Source organism: Oryza brachyantha, chromosome 1, assembly GCF_000231095.2.
Source record: "Oryza brachyantha chromosome 1, ObraRS2, whole genome shotgun sequence".
NCBI classification, from domain to species: Eukaryota; Viridiplantae; Streptophyta; class Magnoliopsida; order Poales; family Poaceae; genus Oryza; species Oryza brachyantha.
The window spans coordinates 2,060,367-2,073,146 of NC_023163.2; the positions used below are offsets into that span (position 1 = coordinate 2,060,367).

General features: G+C 44.4%; 3 protein-coding genes across 3 annotated transcripts; 2 read left to right on the plus strand and 1 right to left on the minus strand.

Annotated features, from left to right (window-relative positions):
• The first annotated feature begins 605 nt into the window (after positions 1-605).
• LOC102718399 (putative pentatricopeptide repeat-containing protein At3g15200) lies at positions 606-3,576 on the plus strand. The gene is made up of 3 exons (XM_006643700.2): positions 606-663; positions 872-2,803; positions 2,882-3,576. Exons 1-2 carry the CDS (start codon positions 606-608, stop codon positions 2,419-2,421), a joined length of 1,608 nt encoding a protein of 535 aa, XP_006643763.1. The 3' UTR covers positions 2,422-2,803; positions 2,882-3,576.
• A 3,399-nt stretch (positions 3,577-6,975) lies between these two features.
• LOC102717755 (receptor kinase-like protein Xa21) lies at positions 6,976-10,485 on the plus strand. The gene is made up of 2 exons (XM_015838515.1): positions 6,976-9,730; positions 9,810-10,485. Exons 1-2 carry the CDS (start codon positions 6,976-6,978, stop codon positions 10,211-10,213), a joined length of 3,159 nt encoding a protein of 1,052 aa, XP_015694001.1. The 3' UTR covers positions 10,214-10,485.
• Positions 10,486-12,098: 1,613 nt separating this feature from the next.
• Positions 12,099-12,422, minus strand: LOC121054973 (protein LIM1-like). The gene has a single exon (XM_040526248.1). The coding sequence runs from the start codon at positions 12,420-12,422 to the stop codon at positions 12,099-12,101; it is 324 nt and encodes a 107-aa protein (XP_040382182.1).
• Positions 12,423-12,780: the final 358 nt, after the last annotated feature.

Below are 12,780 nucleotides of genomic sequence, written 5' to 3' on the forward strand. Positions count from 1 at the left end.
AGCACCACGCTCCAATTTTGAAAAACCTCCAACCAATCAATCCTCCGACCAATAAATCAATCACAGTGAGTTGCTCTGCTCTCTTCCGTTCTTGCCTTCTCAGGCGCGGCGATTGAACTCGAGAAGGAGCACCGCCTGCAATTTATAGCGAGGGGCTCATGGCTGTTAGGATCCGGCGGCAGCCACCGAGTGCGACAGCTGAGGCTGACGGCTAGCCAAACGGCAGAGACGACACCATCTAATATCTCCCAACGGCACCTGACAAGTGGGTCCCACCATGCGCCACGTAAGCAAAACAGGGGTCAACTTGAGTCCATACAGCCTTGCGACCTATACCAGCCGGTTTTTATAACATAAGGGGTGCAAATATCTGGTATTCGACTTACAGATTCCGCATCATGTTAAGGGACGTGATGTGGACTTATTCCATTTCCTCCCTCGTGTGGCCCATTGGGATATGGTGGGCCTCAATGTGGGCCCCCAGTAGCCTTCTGTAACAGGTGAGAACTCTCAACGCTCCTCTAGTCAATCGGCTACCCCCGCGTTGGCTCGCTCCCCCCCCCCCCCCCCCCCCCCCCCCGCCCCTCGTCTTCACCTCCGGCACGATGCCGCCGGCGTTCTCCGTCCTATCCGCTACCTGCAGGTCAAACAGGGTGCTCTTAGGTACGCCTCACCTTCATCTATTCCCCCTTCCTTCTCCTCCTTCTTCTTCTCCCTGGCGCCTCTGATTCTTTCGCCTTCTGATGAGTCCACCACACCATGCACTGTTGAGTCCACCCAACAATCCCATTCTCTGAACTAGATGCTTATGGTGATATGAAACAAGGCTTCAATTCTATGAATTGCTAATCTAGTCGTTGCTCATGCGCAGTTCTAAGGAGGCTCGGTGTCCTTTGTTCCTGCGCGCCAACTGTTCGACGGAATGCGTCAGAGGAGCTGCCTAGCGCAGGTTTACATTCACGCTTCCGCCAGAGCGTTGTCCAGTCTGGGTATTTTCTTGGATCTCTACGAATTTGCCATTATAGCGCTTCAGATGGTTCCAAGGATGTCCTTGTCAGTGAAATTGTTAAAATTCTCAAGCCCGCCAATGGCGAGAGTGAGCTCGCCGAAGTTCTCAATCAGTTTGCAGATGAGATGGATGAGGATGTTGTCCTGAAGGTCCTTCAGAAGCATAGGTCCAATTGGAAAGTCGCACTCTCTTTCTTCAAATGGGCAGCTAGTCTACCCAGGTATGCCCACGGGTCAAGATCGTACACTGAAATGCTTGACATTCTTGGGAGAATGAAGAAGGTCAGGCTAATGAGGCAGCTGTTTGATGAGATCCCTGAGGAGCGCCGCCAGTTAGTGGTCACAAACAGGATGTTTGCTGTGCTGTTAAACCGGTATGCAGGTGCACACAAGGTGCAGGAGGCGGTTGATATGTTCTACAAGAGGAAGGATTATGGGTTTGAGCTTGACTTGGTCGGGTTCCAGATACTTTTGATGTCTCTCTGTCGGTACAAGCATGTTGAGGAAGCAGAGGCCCTTTTTCTCCAAAAGAAGGATGAGTTCCTTCCTGTCATAAAGAGCTGGAACATCATTCTTAATGGTTGGTGTGTCAAGGGAAGCTTGGCAGATGCTAAAAGGGTTTGGAATGAAATAATTGCATCTAAGCTTAATCCAGATCTATTCACCTACGGTACATTCATAAATTCATTGACCAAATCTGGCAAACTTAGTACTGCAGTGAAACTATTTACAAGCATGTGGGAGAAAGGGATCAATCCTGATGTGGCAATTTGCAATTGTATCATCGATCAATTGTGCTTTAAGAAAAGGATTCCAGAAGCACTTGAGATTTTTAGTGAGATGAATGATCGTGGTTGTCAGGCAAATGTTGCTACCTACAACACTTTGATAAAACACTTCTGTAAGATAAATCGAATGGAGAAAGTCTATCAACTTTTGGATGACATGGAAGATAAGGGCATCTCTCCAAATAATATGACTTACTCCTGCATTCTGAAGATGACAGAGAAACCCAAAGATGTTATTTCATTGATGCAGAGGATGGAGAGGTCTGGTTGTAGATTGGACTCTGATACATATAACTTAATATTGAACCTTTATGCCAGTTGGAATTATGAAAAAGGGCTTCAGCTAGTATGGGATGAAATGGAGAGGAATGGATCAGGCCCAGATCAACGATCATATACTATAATGGTTCATGGACTCCATTCCCATGGTAAGCTGGATGAGGCTTTGCAGTATTACAGAACAATGCAGTCAAGAGGGATGACACCAGAACCAAGGACGAAGATATTGGTAAAAGCAATGCTTATGAAGAAAGATGAATCTCCTACAGAAGATCAACCTCCAACAGTTATCAGGAGGGATCTAAAACTGGATCCAATGTCAAGACTATTCTGTGTTCGCAACTAGTTCATTAACAGATTCTGTTCCTTTAGTTCTAACAGAACGCTGTTTTGTGGTTGACAAAATCCAGCCTTTTGAGTGTCCATCCCACCTCTTGAGCCCCAAATAGAAGCATCACAGAATTTATGCACATGGTTTTATATGCAAAAAGAGTTAATAGAGTACCATACCCTGATACTTTTATGCTTGAGTTCATTTGCTCGTATCTCCTGATACAGTTGTCGATCATCCATCCAACGATCTTGCCTTTGAGTAAATGCCTCATGGTTGCTTGGTTGATTGACTCAGTCAGAAATTTGTCAAGCTCCAGGCAAAAACCCTTCCTAGCTTAGAGACCAGGAGCTGCTGTTGATGTCACAGATGCACTGGAGTTTCATCACCACCACTGGTAAGACTTTAACCCATGAATCATCCACTGTGATATCTCATCTCAGACCAGGCAAACATTCTTCGTTTCTTCTTGCAGTGGACGGGAGCTTTGGAGATTTCTGTATATCAAGAATCCTTTATGAAAATACAAGCAAAAATTTGATAAGTTCAATCAGGTCAATTGGAACAACAGAATTCCACGTGCCATTTCTCTTTATTCCTAATTCTAAGCCTTTCTTTGTTGGTTTTGTATCAGATATGTGCCCTTTCAATCAGCTCAATTGGAATAACCAAAATCTGCTATAGCTCTCGTTCCGTTAACATTTTTCATGTTCTTTGTAAATTTTACATCAGATCAGATCAATGTACATTAATAGGATGTTTGGTCATCTTGCATTCAGATCAAATCAGACCTGTGGAATACAATTAGAATCTTGCATGGCCTCCAAAGAAACACAAGTTCAGAATAACCAATAGCTTGCTTGGGATACATTTGTTTCCCTTATATCACACTAGGAAAATTCACATGACAAAGAAAATAGTTTCATAGGAGTTGTTTCACGGTAATTACACTTGTGGGTTAAAAAAAATGAACCAGACCAACTCAATGATACACATACTGCAGAGTGAAAGGGATTGAACTGAAAGGGAGTCTAATTATATTAGAGAAATGATAATAAGGGTGAGTCTTCTAGCTATAAACATATTGCATAAGATTTTATGTCTAGATAAAGGAAAGAAGTAACGAGAAAGAGAAAAAAAAAGTGAGCTACTAAACAATAGCGAGCTGCATGCGAGTTAAAAAAAACTACACTAATATTTATGATAGGTCAATAGAAAAAAATATATTAATAATATATCTATTGGTTTTAGATGACCTGATGTATACTTATAGCCAATACTTGACTATACAATTAAACTCGCTCTTAACCACGGAAATCTATGGCAGTCGTGTGCGTGAACAGAAGAAGAAGATGCTCCACTCCACCAAACGAAGCTCAGTAATTTGCGGTGGAATGGACATGGACTCGGAAAAGAAAGAGACCAGGTCCAGCTAAAGATACATTTGGGTCACTGGACATCATATCACCGAAGTGATGTCGCTGCGTGCCAAGCGTGAGGAAAACGGCAGGAAATGCCGGGAAAAAGTGGTTCCCCTTGACCCCTGCTTGCTCCAGGTCTCGCGGCGACCGGCTAGACAAGTAAACGCTCTTCGCCTGAGCAGAGCAGAAGATCGCGTCAACTGGTGTACAGGCGGCGAGCCGGCGGTAGAGATGGAGGAGGACACGGCGAGGAAGTCTTCGGTGTAGCGACGCAGCCGGCGGCGGAGGAGGGGAGGGGAGCAACCAGCGCACCGCCGGGCGCCGGCGAGCGGTGGCGACGTTCGCTGGGAACACGTCTGAAGGCCCAGCTTTTGCTCGGCCTTTGTCTGATAATGGGCCGGATTTCCTGTTCTACTCGAATATTTCGTGTTATCCATGGTTTCACACAAGTTCTTCAAACTTTTTCTCAAAAAGATAAAGCTCTCCCCCAACTGAGGCATCAAACATGAATTCATAACATGCCAATGGGTAGCTGACCTTAGGCCGCGTTCGTTTAAACGCCCGGGAGATAACTTACCCGGCGCAAAAAAAACATAGTAATCGATTAGTATATGATTAATTAATTATTAATTATTAAAAATATAAAATTGATTAATATGATTTTTAAAACAACTTTCCTATAAAATTTTTTTTAAAAAATACACCATCCAGTAGTTCGAGAAGCGTGTGCATGAAAAACGAGAAACATAACTTAACTAACATGAGGCGAAAGTGGCCTTAGTGTAACCCATCCCTTTTTTACTTCTTAATGGCATCAAACATGAATTCATAACCCACGGAAATATCTGCGTGTATGATATTTTTCGTATAATCCTTGTAAAAAAACCAAACGTGCGCCTTTTTTTCCTTCGTAGTGGCATCAAACATGAATTCATAACCCACGGAAATAGCTGCGTGTATGATATTTTTCGTACAATCCTCGTAAAAAAAACAAACGGCACACGCGCGTGCGGACCGTCGTCGTACAACCATAGTATAAAAAGTATCTCTCGTAACCGATACCCATCCTTGTATAGCAGGAGATTCTACTATTTATATAATATCCTTAATTTTAAACAAATGCTAATCAAGGAAATTGAGCCTTTCCTTTCCAAAGGTAAGCGAGCGGTAACATTGATTTATCTTTCATTATTAGCTAATGCTCCGTTCATAAATAAATGTCGGTTTTGACTTTAGGATCTTACACTATGACCAACAAGAATTTTCAGTTGTTTTAAATATTTAGCATCAAAGTCGTATCATTATAATCGGAAGTAATATACTCCCTCTGGTTTTCTTTAATTGATGCCGTAGATTTTTTATCTACGTTTAATCATTTGTCTTATTCAAAAATTTTGTGTAAAATTATAAATCATACTTAAAGCTACTTTAGTAATAATCAAATCATAATAAAATAATTAGTAATTATATAATTTTTTAAATAAGATAAATAATCAAATATAGATTCAAAATTCAATTGCGTAAAGAAACGAATGAGTAATACAGTAATATATTACCTTCAAATCTGTTCATAATTAATTAATGGTTCCGAGTTTTGTGAACAGAGGGAGTGCTGCTACATGCGCTTTCTTCGAGCATGGTGGGCCTCGATGTGGGCCCATCCACACGCTACCCTTCGTAGCCGCACGGCCCATCAACTGTCGAACAAAATGTGCTGCTCGCGCGCGCTTCGCTATCCGAGGGTGTCGTGCTCACCTCCGGGCACCCGCCGACGCCGCAAGCGCAAAGCGCCGGCAGCCGTACTCAAAGTCCAACGCGAACCGCCTCCTCTCCGCTCCTGCATACTCGCACTTCCTCCTCAGTTCCGTCGCTATAGGTGCAGTGCAGCTGTTGTTTGGAGACTCGGAGCTCTCGGTCCATGCCCGCCACCTGTTCGACAGAAGTCCTCGGAGGAGGAGGAGCTTCCTGTTCCTGACGCTTTGACCAAGGTGAGCCTCCAATTGGATACATTTCATTGTTGATTTTCCAAAGATTTTCTACACCATCGCCCATTACCGTTTGTACACATGCGGAAAGATATGGCCATGTCTGCTGTAATTCTCGGGCTCGCAGGAGCCAGGAGGCTCGGTGTTCTTTGTTTGGTACTACCAGCCAATTGTGTTTCTACATGCATTCATGGAAGCTCTAATCAAGCTGGAATATTCCTTGATCATCACAAAACTTTACCATGCCCTAATGTGTCCGGAACCCTGCATTCAAGCGTGGAAACGGGTGGCGGCCAGGTACAACCGTATACAAGTTGTCACTCTGCCAAACTTATCTCAAGAATCCTCTGTTGGAATCAGTCAGTAAGGAATTAGTATTACCTTCGTTTCATGTTATAAAATGTTTTTGCTTTTCTTTAATTCACATAGATATTAATAAATTTGAATTCAAAGCTTATTCGGGGGCACCCCGCAAGTAATTTAAAAGTTAGAATTTAATTGCAACGTGCAAAGGTGGGGTGGTTGCTTTGTTGGCGGGTGGTGTAGGGTCTGGTTTGACTGTGGTATGTCACGCGTTGTTTATTACGTAGCGCGCAAAGCGTTGTATAGTAGTGTTATATATATATATATATATATATATATATATATATATATATATATATATATATATATATATATATATATATAAACTTATCCTTAGTTTATAAATGAATCTAGAGAAATTCAAAACATCTTAGAATTTAAAACGAAGAGAGTAGTAATCTGATACGGCAGAGGAAGGGCAACGAAAGAATTGGAGCAAGGCAGCGAGTTAAGTCATGTACGACAGGGACCTAGAGCTTGAATGCATGCACGATGTCCATGTCCTTCTAGTACTATATTTGTATTAGTATCTTGTTAGAGAGTGATACATGTGGAAAGAAATGTCCGCCTGTCCGGCGGACACGGTCAAAAAGTGACGTGAGCACAGTAGCACTCCTTTCTCTTTCCCTGTGAGCCCGGAGACGGGAGACCGTTAAACAAGTCAAGAGTTGACCCGGTGGCGGTGAGTCCTCGCCATCTCGGCAATGGCACGTTGGAGGCATCATGGGGGTTAAATACGGCAGCACACTTCTTGAGTTCTTGTCACTCCACTTAGGCAGCATTGCAATTCTGCAATCACCATGGCGATGGCTCCTACGAGCTTGCTGCTTTCGCTTTCCATTGTCTTGCACCTGGCGCTGGCGGCAGCCGGAGCGGAAGGAGAAGATGCCGCAGCTCTGCTCGCTTTCAAGGCCGCGGCGGTCGGCGGCGGCGGCGTGCTTGCGTCGTGGAACGGCAGCGCCGCCGGGGTGTGCAGCTGGGAAGGCGTGAGGTGCGACCGGCTGCGGCGGGTGGTGGCGCTTAGCCTGCGCGGGCAAGATCTCTCCGGGACACTGTCGCCGGCCGTCGGCAACCTGACGTCGCTGCGGGTGCTCAACCTGAGTTACAACTGGCTGCACGGTGAGATTCCCGCAAGCCTCGGCCGCCTGCGTCTCCTCGGGACACTAGACCTGAGCTTCAACACCTTCTCCGGCGACGTCCCCGGCAACCTGACCTCCTGCACCAGCTTGAAAAACCTGCTCCTCGGCAGCAACAACCTCACGGGGCGCATACCAGCGGAGCTCGGCAACACGCTGACTGGCCTTCAGAGGCTAGGCCTTGACAACAACAGCTTCATCGGCCACTGGCCGGCTTCACTGGCCAACCTGACGTCCCTGCGATACCTCAGCCTCAGGATGAACAGTCTCGAGGGCACAATACCTCCCAGTTTCGGCAGCAACATGCCACGCCTTCGCTCCATCGACATCTGCTCCAACAACCTGAGTGGTGCACTCCCGTCTTCCCTGTACAATTTGTCATCGCTAGAGATCTTTGTCGCCGGAAACAACAAGCTGAATGGAAGCATTGCTTCTGATATTGGTGAAAAGTTCCCTCGGTTGAATTCTTTTGCGGTGTTCAACAACCAGTTCAGCGGGGAAATTCCTCCCTCGTTCTCCAATCTCACTAACCTCTCGAACCTGCAGCTAGCAGAAAACGGATTTCGTGGCTTCGTGCCCCGTGATCTAGGGAAGTTTAATGCTCTGGAGAATCTACAGCTGGGTGATACTATGCTTGAAGCAGGGGACATGAAGGGCTGGGAATTTGTTGATTCATTGGTAAACTGCAGTAAGCTAAAGGTTTTAGTTCTCAGTGGCAACAATTTCACAGGGCAGCTCCCTACTTCGATAGCGAAACTGTCAACATCTCTCCAGATTCTATACTTGGGTGACAGTAGGATTTCTGGAGGCATCCCCTCTGATATTGGTAATTTGGTCGGTCTAAGATCACTATACCTGTCTAATACAGACATCTCAGGTGTAATTCCAGAGAGCATTGGGAAGCTGGAAAACTTGACTGCGGTATACCTGAATAACAATAGCTTGTCTGGTCATGTCCCATCTTCCATCGGAAATCTCACCAAGCTGATGAAGCTATTCATGCAAGACAACAAATTGGAAGGACCAATCCCTGCGAATCTTGGTAAGCTGAAAAGCCTTGAAGTTCTTGATTTATCAAGAAATCACCTCAATGGTTCGATCCCAAAAGAAATTTTGGAGCTGCCTTCCCTTACACAGTACTTGAATTTATCATACAACTCTCTCTCTGGAGCGCTTCCTTCTGAAGTTGGGAGCTTATCTAGCCTCAGCGAGTTGATTCTGTCAGGAAACCAATTGTCTGGCCTGATGCCAAGTAGCATAAAAAAGTGCATAGTGCTGACTGTAATGTCATTGGACAGTAACTCTTTTCAAGGAACTATACCTGAGTTTCTTGGGGACATTAAGGGGCTCCGCTTACTGAACCTAACCATGAACATGTTTTCTGGTGTGATTCCTGATGCCCTTGGTAGCATCCACAGCCTGCAAGAGTTGTATCTAGCGTACAACAACTTGTCCGGGCCTGTCCCAGCAGTCCTGCAGAATGTGACATCATTATCAAAGTTGGATCTATCTTTCAATGATCTGCAAGGTGAAGTGCCAAAAGAAGGTATTTTTAAAAACTTATCTTACTTGTCTTTAGCTGGAAACAGTGAGCTTTGTGGGGGAGCATCCCATCTTCACCTGCCTGCATGCTCCACACATGCTGTTAGAACTAGAAGCAAAATGTGGTTAAGGTCTCTTAAAATAGCTCTAGCAGCAATAGCTGTAGTCTTGTTCTTAGCTCTAGTTATGGCGATCATTCTGTTATTCCATCGTAGAAAGCCTATAGATAGGAAGAAAGGACAGCCCTTAACTCGAGTTGTTAAGGAACACTATGAAAGAGTTTCTTATCAGGACTTGTCAAATGGAACCAAGGGATTTTCTCATGACAATTTGCTTGGAAAAGGAAGCTATGGTGCAGTCTATAAATGCACTTTTTTTGATGAGGAAACTATTGCTGCTGTAAAGGTGTTTTACCTTGAGCAGTCTGGATCTACCAGAAGTTTTGTGGCAGAATGTGAAGCACTGAGAAGGGTTCGCCACCGTTGTCTCATAAAGATCATCACTTGCTGCTCAAGCATAAATAATCAAGGTCAAGATTTCAAGGCACTAGTTTTTGAGTTTATGCCCAATGGAAGCTTATATGGTTGGCTTCATCCAAAATCTGATAGGCCCACTGTTGCCAATACTTTGAGCCTAATTCAAAGGCTGGACATTGCTGTTGATATTGTGGATGCTCTGGAATATCTTCATAATGATTGCCAACCACCGATCGTTCACTGTGATCTCAAGCCAAGCAACATCCTTCTTGCTGACGACATGAGTGCTCGAGTTGGAGATTTCGGCATCTCAAGAATCCTAACTGAGAGTGCGAGCAAAACCCTGCAAAATTCTAGCAACACAATCGGAATAAGAGGCTCCATAGGTTATGTTGCTCCAGGTAACTGAATTGTTGTGCTTTGCTCTATGCTTTTTACCTCTCGCTCCTCTCAGTTCTTACACTGCAAAATATTTTGTAGAGTATGGGGAAGGCTCTGCAGTCTCCACCCTTGGAGATGTTTATAGTCTGGGCATATTGCTACTTGAGATGTTTACAGGAATGAGCCCAACAGACGATATGTTCAGAGATTCACTGGACCTGCACAGTTTTGCAGAGGCTGCCCATCCTGACAGAATCTTGGAGATAGCCGATCCGACACTATGGGTGCACGCAGACACCAAGGATAGCATCACAAGAAGCAGGGTGCAGGAGTGTTTGATTTCAGTCATTGGCCTCGGCTTATCCTGCTCAAAGCATCAACCGAAAGAGCGAATGCTGATACAGGATGCAGCCGTGAAGATGCACGCGATCAGAGACGAAGCCTACCTGATGTTTTCCGGCTCTTTTTCAGTGGACATGGAAGATGAGACGAAACAAATTTGAAGCGATTTGAAGCAAGAGTGAGTAAACTAGGCCTGAAAAAAAGGTAGAATAACGAGATATGCTAGCTGCAGATAGCGGCTTCTGCCAGAAACATGTTTAGACGCATTTGGTTGCGTCAGTTCATATGGCTGTGTAATGCAAGCTAATACTTGAAACTTTTGAGTGTATACTTTTTTTTTGGGACATGTTGAAGGTGTATATTATTACTTCCATTACTACTCTGAGAACAAGACTTCATATCTGGAAAACTGTCAATAAAGATTTACGAATGTTCACCATATTCATACCCAATGAAACAGCAAATCATGCCTGTAATCACACTGAGAATTTCTCTTGGGCTCTTGGCCGGATGGCTCAAGTTATTTTATGTGGGCTAAAGTGACGCTTGTGGATCAAGCCATCCAAACATATCTGGTTATTCGGCCCAAGACCATTAAGGCCCACTTACTTATAGAATCCCGCATTTCGTAAGTTGGATTCAGATTTAAGCCCTAAGGTCATAAGGTGTGCTAAATGTTTTTTTTCTTTCTATTCGCATTGCATAAATACTCCCTAGGCATTGTAGCAGCTATAAAGTCCATGCAACGTGTGAAACATGTACAACAATTAAAGATCTCTGTTCCGTAATAAGTGAGTTAAGTGTATAAATCAGGTAGACTAAGCATAATTTAGACTATTTTGGCACTTGAGTATTTGAGAATCTTGTATGCCTAGCTACAAATAGGACAAAATCATAGTGAAAAAAAAGGGGGAAATGTACCGTATTCTTCCATTTCCACCGGATAAGTGCGTGACCACTCACCAGTCACAAATGTGGTGTTATGGACTGTGGACGATTAAGCACGTCTGGTGAAACGGGCTGTGCCGTTCCGGCCCACGTGATGATTTATTATTTAAGACAATTTAAACATTACTTATAATTTTGCAAACTTGTACATAATTCTTAAATAAGATAAACAGTTAAACATAGATCTAAAAGTTAATAGCGTCAAATAAAAAAACTGAAAGAGTATTAGCTATTTGTGAACTTCAAAAATGATTTTATATGAATTTTCAAATCAACTTTTCAGGTATTAAGTTGATATGCAAGAAAATAGTTGATATCCTAGTAAAAATACTTTCCACTTGTAGAAACACTCTGGCTTCATCTTAGTGGAACCAACTGTTATTTGTTTGTGTTTGTTGAGACAAGATTAGCGTAAGCTACACTAACGGCTTAATTTGCTCAAGAACAAGTTTAATAACACAAATGTTCATGACAAATTTTATATGGATCGGACCATGACTAGACCGGAATCATTTAGATGCATGCATAGAGTAATGGAACGATGCGTAGGCCTCGTTTGGTAGGGCTTCGGACTCTAGCTTCTAACTCCAAACTCTTACTCTAGTAGGAGCTAATTCCTGTAGGAGTCAGAGAGTAGCTTAAAACTGTTTGGTTAGATGTATTAGCTCTAAAACTCCTAAAACACCTAAAACAGATGTTCGGAAACATATTGACAATAACTCATAAAAAGATGTTCGGGGATATATTGACAATAACTCCTAAAAAGATGTTCTAGAATATGTTGCCAATAATACTCTTGTAACTTATTGTATTTATGATGGAAGACATTATTTTGGATGTAATCTAATACGGATTATTTTTTATTTAGAAATTATATAGATCGGATCATGAGTAGTGTAGACTGGAATCATTTGGATGCATGCATAGAATAACGGAAGTACGGAACGATACATAGCGCAGATACATGGACTGCCCGCCGGCTATCTAGGCCAGCGGATCAGACCAACCACAGCTCGACAATCATGGTGGATTCAAGCTCTAAAAGAAACGATGGCTTCTTCTATCCTGATCGAAGCTGCTGCCTCCCTCCCTCTGCCATTAGCACGACCTGGGCGCGCCCGGGATGCCGCACTCGGTGGGGATCGCCATGGCGCAGCTGCCGTACTTGGTGTTCTTGAGCCTGCCCCAGTAGGTGCGGCAGAGGCAGCCGAAGTCGGCGTTCGCCAGCGCGGCGCAGCACGCCTGGCTCGGCGCGCCGCCGGCGCCGCCGCCCGTGCAGGCGGGCATGCACTGGCTCACCACCGTGCCCTGGTCGACGTTGCACATCCCGGCCTCGCCCGCCGCGACGAGCAGGGCCAGCAGCGCCACCGCCATGGCCGCCGCCGCCGCCGTGCCGCCGCTCGCCTTCCTCCCGCCGGCCATCCTCCGATCGATCGTGTAATAGCCTGCACCTGCGACTGCGAGGATGTCGCAAAAACGATCGACTTGTGTGTGAGTCATGATCGACGTTGAGGTAGGCTTATATATACAGCGCGGGGAGACGCGATCACAGTGTGGCCCGTGACGGGCATGCATGTGACAATGTGCTCCCGAGCTTGTCACCATCAGGGACTCAGGTCAAGGACTCAAGATCACGGGCTGAGAGAAGCCACGGTGTTATCTTTCACTTCTGTTCTGTTTATGCTTATAAACTAAAATTTAATTTTTTAATCTTATATTTAGAGTAGATTTTATAATTTTTTATCATAATTTATTTTTCAGCATTCGACTTGCACATACA

Coding starts and splice junctions, on each gene's coding strand:
- LOC102717755 (XM_015838515.1), top strand. CDS start 6,976: ATGGCGATGGCTCCTACGAGCTTGCTGCTTTCGCTTTCCATTGTCTTG. Junction 9,731..9,809: donor CATAGGTTATGTTGCTCCAG/GTAACTGAATTG, acceptor AATATTTTGTAG/AGTATGGGGAAGGCTCTGCA.
- LOC102718399 (XM_006643700.2), top strand. CDS start 606: ATGCCGCCGGCGTTCTCCGTCCTATCCGCTACCTGCAGGTCAAACAGG. Junction 664..871: donor GTCAAACAGGGTGCTCTTAG/GTACGCCTCACC, acceptor GCTCATGCGCAG/TTCTAAGGAGGCTCGGTGTC.
- LOC121054973 (XM_040526248.1), bottom strand. CDS start 12,422: ATGGCCGGCGGGAGGAAGGCGAGCGGCGGCACGGCGGCGGCGGCGGCC.